Below are 20,542 nucleotides of genomic sequence, written 5' to 3'. Positions count from 1 at the left end.
AATCAGCGGTGTTGATCAACCAGAGTCAGTAATTTACTTTCGGGTTCATTGACCTTGACCTTGGCTGGTATCCATTCTGTAGATTTTAGCAAATGTGTAACTGTATGTATCCCACCGTGTACAGGGTGGTTCCCCTGCCCTGAAAGGCCCCTGCTTACATTTTCATTCCTCCCTTCTTCCTCTAATTCTACTGGGTTGTTGGTTGTTGTTGTTATTTTCCCCCATCTAACCTCTGTCTCCATGAGCAGACCTCTGCTTAATTGTGTCAGGAAACCTCCCTGACTGAACATCTAGACTAGGCCTGGGTCCTCAGGGCCAGGTCCTTGGTCATGTCCACCCTAGGTGTGATCTTATTTTTATTTGTATGCTTTTCCCCAAAGGCAAGGACTGTGTCTTCTTTTCTTGTAAATGAGATAAAGTCCCTATCCTTGAGATACGACTTGAGCATGCAGATTCAGTAGGAGGTAGATAAAGCAACCTGTTTGTAGAACATTTCATTGACCCATATAAAATTAATATTAATAACATTTAACTATTAATGGTTATGATATTTGCCTTTTGGTATTTTTTTCTATAAAATGGACTTCCTTCCTTCCTTCCTTCCTTCCTTCCTTCTTTCCTTCCTTCCTTCCCTCCCTCCCTCCCTCCCTCCCTCCCTCCCTCCCTTCCTCCCTCCTTCCCTCCCTCCCTCCCTCCTTCCTTCCTTCCTTCCTTCCTTCCTTCCTTCCTTCCTTCCTTCCTTCCTTCCTTCCTTCCTTCCTTCCTTCCTTTCCTTCTTTCTTTCCTTTCTTCTTCCCTCCCTCATTCCCTCCCTGCTTTTCTCCATTCTCTCTTTTCTCCCTACCTTCTACAATGCTAGGACCCAAACCTAGGGCTTTGCTCTATCTTTGTGCTTCATCCCTACAACCCCCCCCCAATAGAAAATTAATATGGCTTAACCTTGTATGCGCTGAAATTTTCTTTTTTGTGTGCTAGGCTTGAACTCAGGGTTTAAATGCTTCGCCTTAGCTTTTCCTCAAGAATAGTGCTATACTATTTGAGCCACAGCTTCATTTCTGGCTTTTTGTGGTTAATTGGAGCTAAGAGTTTCACAGACTTTCTTGCCTGGGGTGGCTTCAAACTGTGGTCCTCAGATCTCAGTCTAAGTAGTTAGGATTACAGGTGTGAGCCCCTGGTGCTTGTCTTCACACTCTGAAATTATCTTCAGTTCAAATTGGGTGGACCCTGCTCACACTAGAATGGGCAGAGGCTCACACTAGAAATGTCGTGAGTTTGAGCTAGAGGAGAATGCGTTTCTACCCTGAGTCACAGAACAAAATTTCTTTTCTAAAGCAAAGAAATCCTACATTTTTGGCCTCGTTAAGTTTAACCACAGAACAGATTTTGTTTTTCAAAGTATGGGTAGAAACAGGAAAAAACAAACTGCTAATGTGAAGATGTTTATTGGTATAACGTGATGGAAACAGGCTTGAATAATAATTCAGGAAGCCAATCTCAAAGAGTTTAATGTTGGTTTCCCTTGTATGCTGTGTTGGAATTAAGACTTATGGGTCCCTCAAGCTCAGATCTTTTTGTGTATGTATGTGAGTTGTAGGGCTTGAACTTAGGGCCTGGGCACTGTACCCTTTGGGCCACAGCTCCCTTTCCAGTTTTCTTGTGATTAATTAGAGATAAGAGTCTCATAGACATTCCTGCTCAGGCTGACTTTGAACCTCGCTCTTCAGATATCAGCCTCGTGAGTAGCTAGGATTACAGGTGTGAGCCACTGGTGCCCAGCCCAAGATCAGCTCTTGATGTGGGGTCTGCCACTAGCTGCTTAGGTCAGCCCCTCTTCCTTCCCACAGCACCTGTTCTCTTTCCAAGGACTTAATGTAAAGAGTGTTTTGTTGTTACATTTGAAAAGTACTGAGGACTTATTGTGCACAAGATTCCCCTCACCCTGGTAAGGTAGAGTGAGGGGCACACAGTTGAGTAATCACAGCTCCTGCCTCCAAGAGTTCTCCCCTGATGAAAGAGAGGTGTGTGAAGTGAACCAAGTCCAGGGTGTAGGCAGTGTGCAGCCTCTGGGAGGACTGGGTCCCTAGGAGCCAGCGGTTGAAATGGTAGCTAACAGCGCTCCTGGCTCATCCCAGTCTCATTGCTTCCCTGTGCCGCATTAATGTTAATGATGTGGTCATTAACATTCTCTATCGGCTGAGTGTGTTACAGCGCTAAACTCTGGGTCAAGAAAACAGGCTTTATTCACTCCATCCCTTGAAAGTGGTTGTACTGTCCCCTTCTGACCAGGAACAAGCTCAGGAAGGTTATAATGTTTCCTGAGTCTTACAGCTAGAAATGACAGAGCCAGAGATGGAAACTGGACCCATGTCCATATGTTACGTGTACTTTCCCTTGACATTAGAGGGTCTGCTGTGTGTGTGCATGCATGCTTGTGTGTTGGTACTGGGGCTAGAACTTAGGGCCTGGGTTCGGTCCTTCAGCTTTTTCCCTCAAGATGGATGTTCTACCACATGTGCCATAGCTCCACTTCTGGCTTTCTGGTAGTTAATTGGACATAAGAGCCTCACAGACTTTCTTGCCTAGGCTGGCTTTGAACCATGATCTTTACATCTCAGCCTCTTGAGTAGCTAGGATTACATGTGTGTGCCACGGGGACCCTGCATCTTCTGTCATAAAAGAACAGAGGAGTGGGAGGGGTGATTTTCCAAATGCATCAACTCCTATTCCAAAGGACCATCACAATTACTCTCCTGACCCTGCCTGCCAACTGCAGTACAGGCTGAAATAGTCTTGGGAAGAGAGTTGGCTTGTACAATTTGTCTCTGGAGCCAGGACTTCCCTGCTCATTAGGCATAGTTGTGCCGTGACTGACAGTCCTTAGGATTTCCAGGGAGGGAGCCCTGGGTTGCCTGAGGTCGGCATGCTGTTAGAGCGCAACTCTTGGCTTCCCTACCTGTAAGATGGACTCTCCCATTCCTGCCTTGTCTTCCCCAGTTCTGAGGGGGACCTTTAAACTTTGAGCTCTGCTCCTGTGGGCTCTCCCTCAGAGGACTTAGCCAGACACTGTTGTTCATACAGCAGAGAGGAAGCCTGGGCCAGGAAACATGTGCCAGGTAACTGTTTAGGGACAGGCCCGTGGGCTGTGTGTTTTGCTCTCTGTCTTGACCTCTTCGTGTGGGTGATTGCTAGTTTTAATCACAGTGAATTAAGAGATAGGAGCCATTCAGAGTGAATCTTCCTTGAGGACGCTGCTCCCAGAGGAATGGTCTTTGTCCCAGGCCCCCTTGCATTCCAGTGGCTTTCTGGAGGGGAGGGTGTTGTGAGGCTATCTCTGCATCAGTGAGTCAGATCAGCGAGCTGCCCACATCAGTTCACTATGTTTTCTAAGACAGCCTGCTGGACATGGTGCCCAGGTCCCCCCTGCACTCTCCGCTGGGTGTGCTTGAGTGTGAGTCTTTCCCTTGCCACACTCCGCCTGTAATGTAAACACAGTACTATGAAGTGGATTGTGGGGACCTGCAGGCCAGATGACTGCCAGGCCCCTGGAAAATTCAGCTCTCAGACCCAGGCCATGAGCTCAGGGCCCAGGCAGAGCCATGTTGGCCACTGTCACAGGCCTGCTTTCCTTTGTGTGGGTCACACCGCATACACATGCGTGCGTGTATGTGTGTATGTGTGTGGGGGGGGGGTCTGCCTCAGCAGAAGTGAGGGTGAGCGGTGGTGCTGAGTGTGGAAATCATGTCATCCCAGGAGACATAGCATAAGAAGAATGTCAGCCGGCCGAGGCTGTCACCTCAGAAGACAGAACAGACCTTTCTGCCTGGCCCAGGAGATACATGAGGATGGCCACAGAAAAGTAGCTCAGAGTCCAAGGAAAGGAAGACTTGCTAATGGAGCATTAGCATCCGAGTAGTTGCCTGATGTCACAGGCAGTGTGCAGGCCCAATACCGCCAGTGTGTGCCAGTGTTGCCAGAGAAAGAAGCCGGTGCTTGAGAAAGTTAGTTGAGAAGCCCCCGGGCTGCCTTCCAAACTCCAGGTGTTACCTGTTTTTCCCAAGCCTGTTTTTCTACCCAGTAACAGGGCTCCCTGGTGCTTCACCTGCCTCATTCCTTTCCCACCTGTCTGTGGTTCTTGCTGCACCATCCTCTTAGCTACATTAGGATCTGGTCTCTGAGATCATGAACTCTCCCCAGCTTGCTGTGAGCTGGTGTCTAGGAAAATCTCTCCCTGGCTGCTGCCAGTTCCATGGAGCCCTCCTCCTGTTCTAATAGGGGAGCTGCTCAGGGGACCCAGGGACCCAGTGGGTGGGATGGGGCAGGGGGTTCATGCCTTTAAGAGAACTTAGAGCTGGTGGGGGTGGGGGTGGGGTATGACTCCTCCCATCTGGAGGAAACCAAACTGCCCCACAGCTGGAAACTGAAGTCCTCACACTAGAGAAACCAGGGCTTCTGTCCCCTCGCCATACGTTCCTCTCCTCTTGGGCCCCAGATTCTCTGGGGCCAGCTGTTAGAGACCAACAGCCAGCATGTCCATCTGTGCCCTTAGGAAGAGCCATTTTTATTTTCTCAGATTGGAAGGGTTTGGTCTTCCTTTCAGTTCCCTAATTCTTTTTTTTTTAGGGGGTGATTGAGAAAGTGGTCAGATTTTAAGAAATGGAGAGAAAGAAATAGATGCAACAGCCTGCTAGTTTTAAAAACAAAGGGGAGAGATATGAGGACTGAGAGTCTGGGAGTAGCAGGGTCAAAGGAAGGTCTAGGGTAACCAGTCCAAGAGCTTATTTTAAAGCACATGGGAAGGAACTGTGGAGACACTGATGGGTGGAATGTTCTTAGCAGAGGGTGGGACTTGCTGGGCTGTATTTGCTAAGGGAGGGAGGAGCTGCCCTTCCTTTGGGACAGTGAGGTCAGAGGGGAGCGAGGTAGATTGGCTGGCTTGTTCAGGAAGGAAGACACTGGCTGGAAGGTATGCTCACAGGGGAAGGGAGATTCTAGGAGCAGGTGAGGAGGGGGTCTTATCTCTCTGGGTGACAAATGAAGCCAGGTCACCCCCTGAGCGAGCATAGGAGGGGGAGGGGGAAGGATGAAACAGACTTAGAGATGAATTGGATACAGATCTTCCCGTAGACAGAGAAGTTAGTGAACCGCAATCTTGGCCAGACACTGGATTTCTTGCTCAAGACCAGTGAGTTTCTGTCTCCAGGACTGGCCTCTGTCACATTCAATGAAATCTAATTTGTTTACCTGTTGTTTTTACTCAGGGACTTAACTAGGTCTTCCTTTTCACTTAAAACTTTTTAATAGAGCAGACATATGAAACATAATTTTTTTAAAAGGAGATAAATAACCCCCCTATCCTATAATCCAAATATAAACTCAGGTGCTTCTGAATTATAGATGTAAGAGGTTTTGTGGAAACACTGAGGATAACAAACATCAATTATTGAGTGTTTACTACATTTCAGAGCATGCACTAGTTGCTTGGGCTCCATGCTTCCTGTGTGTCATTTTGTTGAATTCCCTCAATAAATAGCCTTATTTGATCAGAGTGGTTATTATCTCCTTTGTATAGATGAGGAAACTGAGATTGGCAAAGATGAAATAACTTGCCCAAGAGCACAGAGGCAAAGCAGATGTGAGGCTCACTTACCAGTCATCCGAGCCCAAACACATGGTGACCGTGGGTAGTGGTCAGATACTCCTGCCAAGAAAGAGAATGTTTATGTGTGCCGTTCCCGGCACATTCCTGACTGCAAGTTCGTGCAATGCACTGTATTTAACTGACATTCTGAGCAGAGCAAACCTTCCTTTAAAAAAAAAATAAAGCCAGGTACTAGTGGCTCATGTTTATAAGCCTAGCTGCTCAGGAAGCTGAGAGATACAAGGACTACAGTTCAAAGCCAGTCTGGGCAGAAAAGTCCGTGTAAGACTCATCTCCAATTAACTACTCAAAAGCCAGAAGTGCTGCTGTGGCTCAAAGGAGCAAACAAGCTCAGGGACAGCACCCAGGCCCAAATCCTGAGTTCAAGTCCCATGACCAACAACAAAAAATTAAATTAAAAAAAAAACTTGATTAAGGTGTAATTGATGTGTGTGTGTGTGTGTGTGTGTGTGTGTGTGTGTGTATTACACATCTCAAAAGTGTATAGTTTAATTTACTTTTAGGCAGTCTTATTTTGTAGCCTACTCTGGCTTCAAACCTGCGATCCTCCTGCCACAACCTTCTGATAGCCGGGATCGTAGGCATGCACCACCGTGACTAGCTCACTTTGGTACATTTAGATATATATGTACTCTCATGAAACCATCCACTAAACCAGGAAAGTGAACATATTGTTCTTGGCCATCCCCCCAAGTGTGCTTGTGCCCCTTTGTGAGTTCTCCTTCCCCCATTCCCCACTGCCCCAGGCAACCACGGCTTTACCTTCTGTTACTGCATACTAGACTGTATTTGCTAAGGTTTTCTATCTACAATATATAATTTTTGTTGTCTGGCTTATTTCACTCCCATTCAATTATTTGGATATTCCTCTGTGTAGTTAAATGCTCTACCCTCCTCCCCCTCCCCCAGGAGTACTACATAGATACTGCATGGGTGGAATTGTATATAGTTGAGAGAAAATATCCATCCACCTGCTGATGGGCTTTGGGCTTGTTTCTACTTTATACCTGTTCTGTGAGAGCCACTATGAATGCCTGGGTTCTTACCTTTGCATGAATGTATACCTCCTTTTCTCTTGGGTCCATACCTGGAAGAGGATGGTTGGATCCTGTGCTAGATGTTTTACTTTTTAATTAATTTTTCTGATGGTTCCTCCTTTTCTACTAGCAGCACTAGGGCCTGAACTCAGATCCTTCTGCTTGCTAGACAAGTGCCACACCACACCACACCCCTCTCTCTATCTAGTGGCTTTCTAAAGTATGTGCATCAGCAATCTATGTCACACCTGTGTAATGAGCCTTTTACATTTCTACCAGCAGCCCATACATCTTCATCAGCACTTATAGTGTTAAGGCTTTTTAAATTTTTTATTTTTATTTTTTGCCAGTTCTGGGCCTTGAACTCAGGGCCTGAGCACTGTCCCTGGCTTCTTCTTGCTCAAGGATAGCACTCTGCCACTTGAGCCACAACGCCACTTTGGCTGTTTTCTATATATATGGTGCTGAGGAATCGAACCCAGGGCTTCATGTATAGGAGGCAAGCACTCTTGCCACTAGGCCATATTCCCAGCCCAAGACCTTTTAATTTTAGCTTAATAGTCCTGCAATAGAATCTTGCAGTGGTTTTTAATTAATTCAGAGCTTTTAACCTGTTTGTAGCCTAGCAATTATTGTTCCTTGAACTAATGTGTATCCTCTATGCTAACTCGTAAAAAGAAGAGAGAAGAAATTCAAAGGTTTTACTATTCTTTGAAGATGATTATAGATTCCATTTATAGTCTCTTTTATATGCCAAGTAATTTTTAGTACCTTGTGTCTAAAATGTTAGCTCCGGCCCTGCAAAGCAGGCTCAGCTCCATTTTACAGAGAAGACAGGCTGTGAGAAGGGAAGCACAGATTTGGGGTTCATGGTTGACAGTCGGGGCAAAATTCAAACTCAGAATCATCTATTCCAAAGTTCACAGACTCTGGCCTCCAAAGTAAGTTCTATTTTATAGGTTAGTTTTACTCCCTTTACACAAATAAATATGGGCATGGTAACACACATCTATAATCCCTGTACTCAAAGGTGAGGTACAATCCTGAGTTCCAGGCCAGCTGGAGCTATAAAACTGCCTTAAATACAATAATACTAGCCAGACACGGGTGGCTCATCTGTAATCCTAGGTACTCAGCAAGCTGAGAGCTGAGGACCACAGTTCAAAGCTAGCCCAGGCAGCAGTCCATGACACTTAAATCTCCAGTTAACCATCAAAAAGCCTGAAGTGGAGCTGTGGCTCTAGGGGTAAAGTGCTAGCCTTGAACAAAAAATCTCAGGGACAGTGCTCAGGCCTTGAGTTTACACTCCAGGAGCGCCCCCAACCCACCCCCCCCCCCCACGCATGCAGGAAAATCCATTTGTAACTAACTATTGCTCCTAGTTTGAGCATGGAATACAGAACTTAAAATCTTCAAAATGGTTAACACTTCCTGCAGTCAGCCGGGAATTTCTTTGTAATGTAAAAGCTCCATGAAGTCACCACGTGGGATCTCCAGCTGAAGGGCCTGGGTGAATGAGTAGGTATGTCCAGGCTCTCTCTAGTGTTGCAACCTCTGGGCCAAGTTTGTTGCTCCATTGACAACCATTGGCAGAACAAGAGCTCACTTTAGAGAAAACAGAATTACTATTCTGCTGTGGCACTCTTCACTTGTGGAGTTCTTTGCATTTCATATGCAGCCTTCCATTCCACAAACATTGGTTTTGGATCCAGTGATCATGAGTGGAGGGGCCTACCATGTACCAGCTCTCCACTGGATTATCTCACTTATGATGCACACTTACAGCCTCCTCTCCATGTGTGCTTCGTGAATGGGTGGCTCTGGGGGTAAGACTGGCCGGCACAGTCTGCCTTCTCTGACCCTTACTAGTGGGGTGGGCTGGTTACTTTTATCTCTCTGAGCATCTGATCAACTATAAGGTGACATTCTGGCCCGCTGGCTCTGGAGCCTGGAGGCTAAAAAGAATGTCCAAACAGGAAGTGTCGGTAAAACAAGAGTAGGATTTTGAGCCTCTAGGGCACATATAATTGTCTGGTCCTTGGAGTTGCCTGGGGTTGAAGGCGTGCGAAGTTGCCTAGACAGCCGTGCAATCCTGCATGCTTCCTGCCCCCTTCAGGGCCTCCTCCCTCCTAGTTCTGTCCAGGTGGCTTTTCCTGTGGTTTTTCATGTGTTACCTCTATGGATCAATTTATAGAGAAGTGATATCTCAACACCATTGGCCCTTCTAATCATGAAAAAGGTATCTATCTCTGACCATTTATTTAGGTCTCTGATTTTCTCTGAGTTTCTTAATACATTTAGCCAAATGAGAAGTTGGTCTTCTACTTTCTGGCTACAGTGTTTAGCAGATGGCTGAAATATGGCTGCAAAAATATAGCTAGTTTATGTACCCAGGTACTCCCTTTTTGTGTGTGTGTGTGCTGTTCCTGGGACTTGAACTCAGGGCTGTGTGCTATCCCTGACCTTCTTTTGCTAGTGCTCTTGAGCCACAGTACCACTTCTGGCTTTTTTGGTAGTTGATGAGTTAGAGATGAGTCTCACAGACTTTACTGTCTGGCTTGGCTTTAAGAGTGATCCTCAGGTCTCAGCCTCCTGAGTAGCTAACTTGACAGGCGTGAGCCACCAGTGGTCTGCTATGCACTCTTTTAAGTGGACATTGTCACTAAGGCTCTCACCCTCACTTACATGCTCCATGGGTTATGATGTATTGCTTTGTTTTAACCTTCTAAATTTTATCAATCTATCTATAACATGTACATAGAAAACTGTGTATCATAGACCATCTTAATAAATGTTGAGAACACAAAAATATTTTTCAGGTAAAGAAACAGTAGTATCAGCAATTGAGTCTTGCCAAGATGAACTACCATCCCAACTTCTATACCATAAGTGTTTTTTAACTCTGTGTGTGTCTATCTGTTGTGTGTGTGTGTATGTGCGCGCGCGTGCGTGTGTGTGTGTGTGTGTGTGTGTGTCTGTTTGTCTTATGTATGTGTGTTTGTGTTCATTTTGTGTTGGGGTATGGTTATGGGTAGAGTAGGATTCAGGATAGGGTTAGGATTAAATCAGGATTAGAGTTAGTGTTAGGGTTAAAGGTAAGGTTATGATTAGGGTTCAGATTAGGTGTAGGAATAAGGCTAGAGATAGGATTTTGGTTAATACTTGGGGTAGGGTCAGTATTTGGGTTAGAGGTAGGGTTTGGTTAGGGTATGATAGGTTTAGGGGTAGAATTGAGATAGGAGAGGTTTGAGATTAGGATCTGGGTACAGTTTGGGTTAGAATAGGGTTAGGATCTGGCTTTGGGTCAGGGTTAGTATTTATTTTAAGGGTAGGGTTTTATTAAGGGTAGGGATAGAGTTAGATTTTGGGATTAGGATAATAGAGGATTTGGGTTAGTGGTAGGGTTATGTGTAAGGTTAGAGTTAGGGCATGGTTTTTGTTAGGGGTAGGGTCTGGGTTAGGGATAGGATTAAGGTTATTTGATTAAGGCTGGGGTCCACCATCAGTTATTCTGTCATTTCTTATTTGTATGGTCTTTCTTGGTGTTTTTTACTCTAGATTTCTGATGTGTGCATAAATTGTTATATGCCTTTTTGTTCTGTGATTTGTCAGTGCCCAGAACTCCCCCATATTCTTGTCCTCTCAAGGAGGAAAACAGGAACCTAAAGCAAAGGGGAAGCCTGTGACACAGATCCTGAGCACTAGTTCCTTCCTTCTTCCAACATTTCCCAAGCATTTTCCTCTTCCTTACCCCTTCACCCCAGCATGTTTTGTGTAAGACTCAGAGTCCTCCATCTCTTCATCCCTGGCCTCATTCCCTCAACATTATCTTTGACTGTGTGCTCTTTGAGATCTCAAACAAGCTTAAAAATAGTCTCAGAGATAACTAGTTGTATACTGGGTGAATGCTGTTTGTCTGGGAAACTGATTCCCCCAAAGATGAAGATCCATGCTCACAGTAGGTCTCTGGGTTTTCAGGCCTCATTGACTTCTTGTCAAATCCCTTTTTCTCCCTTGTTGCTCTATTTTTTTTTTTCCTCTGTCCATTTCTGCTTCCAGAGCAGCGGAGACAATATCATCTTAGTTGGTTAGGTTAGCATATCCATCCACCTCTGAGGTAATGAATATGAGGGAATGATCCCCTTATACCCCGCCTCTCTTGCCATGAAGAGAGTGAGCGTTTTTCGTCTGTAAGGCCTGTGAACCCAGCACGTCACTCAGTATCAAATATGCACATTGAATATTGTTTAAATCCTTTCTCTTAAGTCAGGCACTGGTGGCTTATGCCTGCAATCCTAGCTGCCCAGGGGGCTGAGATCTGAGAATCCTGATTTGAAGCCAGCTGGGCAGACAAACCCATGAGACTCTTATCTCTAGTTAACTAACAAAAAGCCAGAAATAGAGATGTGGCTCAAGTGGTAGAGCTCTAGCCTTAAGCAAAAAAAGCTAAAGCAAAGTATGAGACCTTGAGTTCAAGCCCTAGTACCAGCACAAAATAGAATATAACAAAATAAAAAATAACTTACAAATCTTTTCTCTAGTTACTCCATTGCCAACATTTGTAAAAAGGTATATCATACCCCAGTTTTTCCCAGTTTTTGTTGCTCTGTATCGAAGTCTCCTTAATTACTGGGAATGTTTTTGTCTATATATGTATTTTTTTTTTTGTCAGTCATGGTGCTTGAATTCAGGGCCTGGGCATTGTCCCTGAGCTTTTTTGCTTAAGGCTAGAGCTTTAGCATTTTGAGCTACAGTTCTGCTTCCAGTTTTCTGGTGGCTAGTTGAATAAGAAACTCATGGACTTTCTTACCCGGACTGGTTTTGAACCACAATCCTCAGATCTCAGCCTCCTGAGTAGCCAGGATTACCGGTGACATCCACCAATGCCTGGCTTGTGTAATGTCTGGGCCACAGTGATTGAATATGAAAATTACGGTCCTTCCTTTGCTACACAGATTGTATTTACCTGGGCCTCAGCCTATAGACTGAATAGATGTCGTGGTGTGAAGCAAGAAAGAGAACAAGGTTGATCTGATGGAGACTAAAGGGGTTCTTTTGGCAGTCAGAACCACAGTCTCTACCAGAATGCAACCCCTACCCTACTAAATCCTTACAAGACAGATGTAGCTGCAGGTCTCTTGAGCACGGTGTCCCTGGAGTGAGCCATGTCTGGCGAGGGCCTGGAGTGCTCCTTTAACCATTATCTTCATTGAGCTCAGCCACATTGGGTGATGTGGCAGTTGCTGTAGGGGAAGGAATATCGGGCAGAACAACCCCGAGATGTAACTGAAAGGAGCAGGGAGGGCAGCCGTGGCAGGTAAGGAAGGGGTCCAGACACATTAGCCTGTGTGAGGAAAGGCTCAAAGATTGGTGTCTGCATATCCTGGTTTTCCCAGTCTGGGCTGGGGACTTTCGGGCCTTTGCGGAAACTTTCTCCAGTGTTCAGTGAATTGGCCTCAGGAAAACAGGGCAGAGGGGAAGCCTTGTACACAAACATGGAGCCCTGGAGATAGCTGTGGTCTTGTCTGATGCCCCCTGGGGAACACTTGGGCAGGAATGCTACTGAGACTCAAAACCCCCCTCTCCCCTCAATCTTCTGTCCTCTAGGAGAAGATCGGCTGGCGGAAGGATGCATTGCATCTGCTGGTGTTCACGACAGATGACGTGCCCCACATCGCACTGGATGGAAAACTAGGTGGGCTGGTGCAGCCCCACGATGGCCAGTGCCACTTGAATGAGGCCAACGAGTACACTGCATCCAACCAGATGGTGAGGGCTTGGGTGGGCTCCCCGTGCCATCCTTGTGGCCCCCACAGCTGGTCCACTCCACTGAAGAAGTCTGCCTTGGCCCTCAGCCCTCCCTGACGTTTGGTTCCATTCTTGGGAATGGGGATTGTTCATTATTCTGTCTTTTCCAACTGGCTTTCCAGAACTCCTTATTGACTTAGAATATTTTCTGCAGCTGGTCTGTCTTTGTGCCATTGTGTACTTGAATGGGGAGAGTCTTGTGAGGGGAAGAGGTCATGCACGCACATACACACGCACATGTTACAGGCCAAGACTTCCTGACTCCCAGCAGTAGCTCCCAGAGGCAGTGATTCCTCTGTATCAGGAATGGATAGCAGGAGTAGGAGGCCTCAGGGACCTTACTCTCAGTAGTCTATGACTGTGACCATTGAATTAAAAAAGAAAAATTCAAACACATATACTTCAAGGCCAGTCCATGACCTCCTCCATACTGATCATCTAGCCCCAACCATTACCAAGGTCCTGCCACACTAACTGTACAAACTTTCAGGAATGTCTATCCCCATCTCTCTCAGATTCATTCAGTGTCTAGAGAGGATTTCTCAATTTTATTTTCTGGACAAGCCCATTGTCTCTCGCTTTCAAGTCATGAAGCCATGGAGGAGTCTGGAGAAAGGTCTCATGCTATAGGACCTCACCTGACTGTGGCCCCTGAACCAGTCAGTAGCCCTTAAAAGCTTTAAGGACCTCGTGAAGCTGCTTCTCCTTGACTCTCTCCTTGCTCACAGTTCGTGCCCCAGCTTTTAGTCTAGAGAGCAGGAGCCTCCTCCACCCATTCAGAGCCATGAATAGGGTGGGGAATGGGAGTTGACAGCTAAACACTATTGGGTATAGCAAAAGTGTGGGCTCTCTCGACTTCCCCTCGCTTGGGGGGGAAGGGGCTTGTCCGCCCCTTCCTGGGTGGCCCTTTATCGTACTCACGGGAGCGATGGCCACTGGTAGCCTTGGTGGCGTGTGGTCGCAGGGTGCCCCAAAGCCGCCAAGAACGACACGGATGCGTGGGCCCCTGGAGAAAGCCTCTAGGGCTTCTGTTTATTCAAATGATGAACCTCCCAGATATACTCCAAAGGCGGGCACAAGAGAGGGGCCCCTGATTGGTCCCAAGGAGCTATCCCTTAAGTGATGTCAGACTTCCTTCTCTTCCGGTTAAAGACAGGAAGGGGAGGGACAGGCTGAGGTCAGCTGTGGCCCCTTAAAGGTGCAGCTGACCCCAACACAAAAGGAAAATAGGGTAAAAGCCACAGGAAAGAGGAAAGGTAACAGGTGCTGGATGGCATTAGTAGGATATGGTGGTCATTCTCCCTGAGCTCTCATTTTCCCATCTTTGCTGAATGGACAGACACATGGACCAGAAGCCCCAGTATTCACTCCTCTCTCTCAGGTCTAATACCTGAAGGCCATTTCTATGAGGGTCTTTCCACACAGTCCTTTAGTCCAGGGATTGTGAATGAAGCTTGGTTATTGAAGGGCTTTTCCAGGCCATCTAAGGGAAATCTTACCTTCTTCGTGGCAAGTACCAAGCAGTTGGGTATGTGTTACAGCGGGTGCTGGTGTTTCAATGTATTGGGAGTGTTACAGCCTTGACCTTTGCCTTGGCCCTAGGACTACCCATCCCTTGCCCTGCTTGGAGAGAAGTTGGCAGAGAATAACATCAATCTCATTTTTGCTGTGACAAAAAGCCACTATATGCTCTACAAGGTAAGGTATGCCTAGAAGAACAGAGGGTGGCTGGTGGCTGCTTGCTGGGACCCTGCTGACTGGCCACTGAGATAAATGGGAGGTTAGATGGGTGGTGGAAGGTAAGGACTATTCACAGCCCTGCTCTGGGCGGGAGAGTGAGACAAGGAGTCAAGATTGTACTGTCTGGTTATAGTAGAAAAGATCATTAAGGAAACCAACACATGGTGTTTATTCTGATTGTGAGAAAACCCTTGGAAGGCCTGTGAATTCCAGTTTCAGATGGTGAAATGAAATCACAGGGACACACTGTAATAGGGAAGGAAAATTTTAAGTGAAATACACAGAAAGGAAACTCAGTCATCTGGGCACCTGCACAGGGAATCCAAGAATCTAGTTTTATGTCTTTTTATAGAGGATAGGAGACCAGGGTTGGCTGAGGACAGGAGTCCCCGAAGAAAAGAGAGGGTCTGTATGAGTCTGTTCCATCTAACTGTTCATCCCATGGACCAGCGTCCTTGGTTCCTGTGAACATGTTGTTTTGCAGTCACAGGTGAGTTAAGTACTAGGAGCCCACAGGAGCTGAATGTGAAGTTCAGCTCACCCCTGACATCCTTCATATTGCAAGTTGTAGTCACTCTGTCCACCAAAGAGTCTTTGCTTTTCTGTTTTTTTGTTTACTGTTTTTCTGAGGTTCCCACCTGAGGTCATCATCGGTGAACTTGGGTCTTCCTGAGTTCTTGATCCATTTGACACGAGGGAAATGGAAAGGCAACTGTATCTCCTTTGGTTCGGTGGAACATGTTAGGTTAAAGCTCATCAAACATTTTGCAAATTACATTTTCAGAGAGACTAGTTACATGTGTCCATGTGGCTTCCAGAAATTCCATGAGGGAAGACCTTCTTGGTGTTAGCCATCATCTTCATCCCCAAATGCCTCTGGCTTGGGAGGGGCCCTGCAGCTGCATTAAAGGAGGGGGGCAGGCTATACCACAAGGCTGCTTGCTTTGTCTCAGGATGTTGCTTGGCAGTATCCAGAAGTCCTCAGGAGGGTGTCCTTCCCATCTCAGCTCCCTACTCAAGAGGGGTGTACAGGAGACCTGAGAAAGCGGTCCCTGCACCTGGGGGACAGGCTGAATCATCCTGCAATCAGAGATGAGCCGCAGGGAGCAGGTTATAATGTCTAGAAAATCACCCAGGGCAGTGCACCCAGGAGGATGGACTATGAGAAGCTGTCCATAGCTCACCTGAGGAGATGCATTCCCTAGGACTTTCCACTCAGGGGCTGGGTGCCTTGCCAGCTCTCCTCTCCTATGCACGGGGCTGGGTGCTCTGGGGCCCATGGCAGCTGCTCTTCCTCACTCCAGGGCTTCTCACATCTCCTGGAGACATTTTACCCTGTGGGTGGTACCAGAGAGTGGCAGAATACAGTGCTGGCCCTTAGGCTTCTCATTTGTAGAGCACAGTCCATTCTGGTAGAATGGAAGGCAAGATGTACTGATTTCTTTTTTTTTTCCCTCTGGAAATTGTTTTTTTTTTTAAATTTTTTATTATCAAACTGATGTATAGAGAGGTTACAGTTTCATACGTTAGACATTGGATACATTTCTTGTACTGTTTGTTACCTCATCCCTCATTCCCCCCTCCCTCCTCCCCCTTTCCCTTTCCCCCCATGAGTTGTTCAGTTCACTTACACCAAACAGTTTTGCAAGTATTGCTTTTGTAGTTGTTTGTCTTTTTTTTTACCCTGTGTCTCTCAATTTTGGTATTCCCTTTCAATTTGCTAGTTCCAATACCAGTATACAAGGTTTCCAATATTCTCAGATAAGATTACAGAGATAGTGTAGGTACAACTACAGGAAGGTGATACAAGAACATCATCAATAATAGATGCTACAGATACACATGGGTCGTTGAAAGTAGTTACAACTGTGATATAACAATTGTTTCCATAACATGGAGTTCATTTCACTTAGCATCATCTTATGTGTTCATAAGGGTATAGCTATTGGGCCTTGTGATGCTCTGCTATGACTTGCCTAAACCTGTACTAATTATTCCCAGTAAGGGAGACCATAGAGTCCATGTTTCTTTGGGTCTGGCTCACTTCACTTAGTGTACTGATTTCTGTCCTTTTTTTCCCCAAGAATTTTACCGCTCTGATACCTGGAACCACAGTGGAGATTTTGCATGGAGACTCCAAAAACATCATTCAGCTGATTATCAATGCATACAATGTAAGTCATTGTCTTTGTCACCTACTGCTGCCTCTTTCCTGCCCTCTCCTAGTGAGGTCCCGGTGCTATTGTGAGGTTGGGTAGGTAGAGCACTGGGTTTGTAGATTCGGTTGTGTCCCATCACCCTCACTTTGGGGGAACCCCTAAAACTTGGGGTGTGCCCAGCCCTATACTCTCTGAGCTTCTATGTCCTAAGGGCAGTGAGATGGGCTGTCGGGAGGCAAGTTGGTCCTCCTCTCTTCTGCTGTTCAACCCTCTCCTCTCATGAATGCTGATACTCCTCATTTCTTTCTGGAACTTTCTGCTGAGAGAAACTAGTGCCTTCCTTCTCCTTTCCTGTTCTTTCCCCCTCCTCCCTGCCAAAGCTCCTCTGACCTTTAAGTTCTCACCAGATCCAGTAGCCATCTCGGAGCCCCGGGCTCAGTGAGATAAGGTTTCCAAATCGGCTTCTACGTCAGTTGTTTTCCACCTCCTCAGTGAGGAATTTGGTTTTCGGCTCAGCCATTATGCCTGATTATAGGGGTACCATCTGAGAGGGGGGTTGAGAAGTGTTTACTGGACAGGGGCCAGGCCTGCCATGGCTACCTTATTCTGAGGGCTGCTCATTCGTGAGCCTGTTGAGGCTCAAGCTCTGGACACTGAACTTCAAGTGCCCAGCACTGTTCAGCCCTCCTTCTGAGGAGATCATAGCCTGGAGTCCCCATGGCATCAGAGGGGTTGAGGCAGGTTGCTACTGCACCTGTTCTCACAGGCCAGGGCAGCCCCGGCAGCTCTCCTGCTGAGGCAGGCCTTTGGGGAAGACACAGCTGAGGAGCGGCCTCATCTGCACTCTGCCGGGTGGTGTGAGGATGTTCTGGGATTCCACATCAGCCATTTTCTAGCATGTCCATCCTCAGCCAGCTCCTGGTTCAGACCCTGCAGCTCCCTGCAGGAGGCCCAGGACCTCTGTTCTATTAGGATAAAGTGGGCATAATGGCACCCAACTCCATAGAGCTGGCTGGATGTATTTGCCAGGAACAGGGCAACTGTGCTCACTGGCATTCCGTGTGACCCAGTAGTCCTATGTGTCTGTGCTCACGTGGGGGGACCAAAGCCCCACAGGATCTCATAAATGCTTGGTCTCTCTCCGAGGTTCATGGCATTGACCTTGAACAGGATTCATTGTATGTAAATGTTTTCTTAGTGGAAATCCACGGACTTGGGGGTCAGGGAACAGGAGGAGTGATGAGCTCTTTCTGTCTTTGTGGAGTTGGGATCTAGGATTAGTGGAGAACGTGGTCTTTCCAGGTGGGATCGATAATATGCTAGGAACCTGGGGTGAATCTCCTGAGAAATTGTGAGGCTGTAATACTAGCGCTTGACTCCACTAAGTCAAACTGGCTTCTATAGAAAACAGGCTAGGAAAGTAATAAGCATATGGTTTATAATTGAGCATTGGGAACTTCATTTTGAAAAAAAATTAGCAGAATGACTAGGTCATTATCAACAGTAACTATTCAAATTTAGTGGGAAAGTTTTTTTTTAAAGCCTTATTCGGGCTTGATTAATAAAACATAAAGATTTAAATTGTAGCTGGGCGTCAGTGGTTCATGCCTGTAATCCTTGCTGAAATCAGGAAGTTGAGATTTGAGGATTGTGGTTCAAAGCCACCCCAGACAGGAAAATCCATGAGACTCATATCATTAACTAACCACCAAAAACCCAGAAGTGGGGCTGTGGCTCAAATGGTAGCATGTTAGCCTTGAACCAAAAGGCTCAGGGATAGTGCCCCTGGACTGGCACCAAAAAAAAAGGAAAAAAGAGGAAGGAGGAGGAAGGGAAGAAGGAGGAGGAGGAGGAGGAGGAGAGAAGAAGAGGTAGAAGAGGAGGAGGAAGAGGATGACGATGAAGGTGTAAACTCTGGGTATTAAGTTTCTTATACTTTTCCTGGCTTCAAGCCTACACCGGCCTCTGTTGAGAAAGGTGAGTTTTGCCACAGAATTGGCTCTGCTTAGCCTTCTACCTGTTTTTCTACCTGGCCCGCAGCCCTTGCAGCTCTGCATTCTGGTTCTCTTCCAGTTGGAGTGGTTTCTTGGTAGATTTCCTATGAGTCATGCAACAAACACATGACCTAAGTGTGGGTGTTGATGTCTTACCTCCCCTGGAGTGCTGGCAGGAAAGATTTGTGGTTGGTTGGAGAATATGTGACAGTTGAAATAGCTGTGGTATTTGGCACAGCTGAGGAGGGGGCACATGGAAAGACAATGTGTAACTTCAAATCTCACAGAATTTGTCTGTTCTGTGTATATCCTTCGTCATGTGGAATTGTTAACTTCCTGGACTTATGATTTTTCTTTTCTTGCTGTGTCAAGATTCTCCAGTTTGAGAACTTACAAATTCTCCCGAGGGTGTCTGGCTGGGTGGGGCATTACTCAGTGTAGGTACTGATGAGAGATTTTCTTTCAGGGCTCAGACTCACGCCTGGGTCCATACACACAGATGTGAGCATCTCCTTGCATTGACAGAGGGAGAAGGGACCCAGACAGAAACCACAGGGACCTCTTTTCAAAGTGGGAGAGAGCCGAATGAGCAGGAAACCTCTAGCTTGGCATACAGAAGGTGATGTCAGAGCCTGTGGTGTGCGCTCCCTCTGCAGACCATGTGTTTCTCTTTTGGCTGTTGCCATAAAGTCTGTTCCACCCGCTCCACAGCCAGCCCAACCTAGAGCAATTGCAGATGTGACCCAACCTGACCAGGAATGTAACAGAATAGCCTTTAAAAACGTCTAACACTGTTGACATTGAGTTCTTTTCTTAGGCTGGGGAGTGAAAAACCATCTTCAGGGACCAGTCGGGTAGGAATTTATTGAAGTTTCGACGTCACACACAAATGCCTTTGTATATAAGAATTGATGTCTTCCTCTGCTATATCGTACATTTCGTTCATTTATTCATTCATTCAGCAAGTATAGCCTAAAGATCTAATGTGCTATTATGCCATAGCAATAAAGAAGTGAGCAAAACAGTTTTGCTCTCCAGGAGCTCATGGTATTTTGGGGGAGGATGACGGACCCTCATCCAGGGTGCAACTTGGTGAACTGCACTTTCTAAAGTCAGAGCCCATTCTGAGGAAAGAAGGGCATGCGCAGGGGTGGGGGTTACAGTAAGGCCTGGAGGGGAGGGAGAGGTCTAGCTTCCTGTCCTGCCTGCTCCGGCAGCTGAGCTTTGACTTCTGCTCTCATAAATGAGAAATTGGAGCCAGGAGCCAGTGGCTCACACCTGTAACCCCAGCTTCTCGGGAGGCTGAAATCTTGAAGATTGTGGTTCAAGGCTATAGCCTGGTCAGGAAAGTCCTTGAGACTCTTATCTTCAGTAAAAGCTGGAAGTGGCGCTGTGGCTCCAGTGGTGGAGTGCTAACCTTGAGAAGAAGAATCTCAGAGATAACACTCAGACTCTGAGTTCAAACCCCAGGACTGGCACAATACATAAATGAGAAGTTTAAAGTGAATGAGCCTCCTGGTTCCTGCTGCTTGTAACAGGTGGAGAGTTTCTGACTCCAGAGGCTCTATGGGGAGCAGAAATAGCAGCACTAACTTCAGGTCAGAACAGGCTGGAGGCGGGATTCACTTTCTCTCCCATTATTGTTAGCAATAGGCAGGTTTGAACCCCCACCCCACCCCCCACCCCAGTGCTCTTTCTCTCCCTGCCTTGTCTTGCCAGGTGGTGGCTTTGCCTGGTCCTTATGGGGAAGCCACAATGCCTTCCCTTCCTGATTTGTTCCTGGATAGCAGAGCCCCCTGTTTCAAGTGACTGTTCTCAAATCATCTGTTATATAGCTCTACTTAACTCTGTTATGACATACTATCCCTTCCCTTCTTCTTACTTAAATAAATAAAATTTCCCTGTTTAAAAAATTGATCTTCTACTATACCACTATACCCCAGACCATTGGCCTGTTAAAACTTATATCCTTCTATGCATCCATTCAATCAACAAGGACTTGTGCTAAGCAGAGAGAGAGAGAGAGAGAGAGAGAGAGAGAGAGAGAGAGAGAGAGAGAGAGAGAGAGAGAGAGAGAGACACATTCACAATGCAGCCAGAAGGCAGATCTGAAAATAATCACATTCAGTAGGAGAGTGTTGTGTG

The 20,542-nt window shown here is 46.5% G+C and overlaps 1 protein-coding gene and 1 long non-coding RNA gene across 2 annotated transcripts in view; one reads left to right on the top strand and one right to left on the bottom strand.

Annotated features, from left to right (window-relative positions):
• Itgb5 (integrin subunit beta 5) overlaps window positions 1-20,542 on the top strand; it is a 112,220-nt gene that overhangs the window by 50,573 nt on the left and 41,105 nt on the right. Inside the window, exons 6-8 of the mRNA XM_048346798.1 lie at window positions 12,304-12,465; window positions 14,107-14,202; window positions 16,329-16,418. Of these exons, the coding sequence (XP_048202755.1) occupies window positions 12,304-12,465; window positions 14,107-14,202; window positions 16,329-16,418 (348 nt within the window). The remainder of the gene's footprint in view (window positions 1-12,303; window positions 12,466-14,106; window positions 14,203-16,328; window positions 16,419-20,542) is intronic.
• LOC125351791 lies at window positions 154-19,681 on the bottom strand. The gene is made up of 3 exons (XR_007211018.1): window positions 19,333-19,681; window positions 585-599; window positions 154-168 (listed from the first exon to the last, which is right to left on the bottom strand). It is a non-coding gene; the product is annotated as an uncharacterized LOC125351791 (long non-coding RNA).

Source organism: Perognathus longimembris, chromosome 5, assembly GCF_023159225.1.
Source record: "Perognathus longimembris pacificus isolate PPM17 chromosome 5, ASM2315922v1, whole genome shotgun sequence".
Taxonomy (NCBI): domain Eukaryota; kingdom Metazoa; phylum Chordata; class Mammalia; order Rodentia; family Heteromyidae; genus Perognathus; species Perognathus longimembris.
The sequence above is the reverse complement of the archived record's forward strand: the minus strand, read 5'-3'. Positions and strand labels throughout refer to the sequence as shown.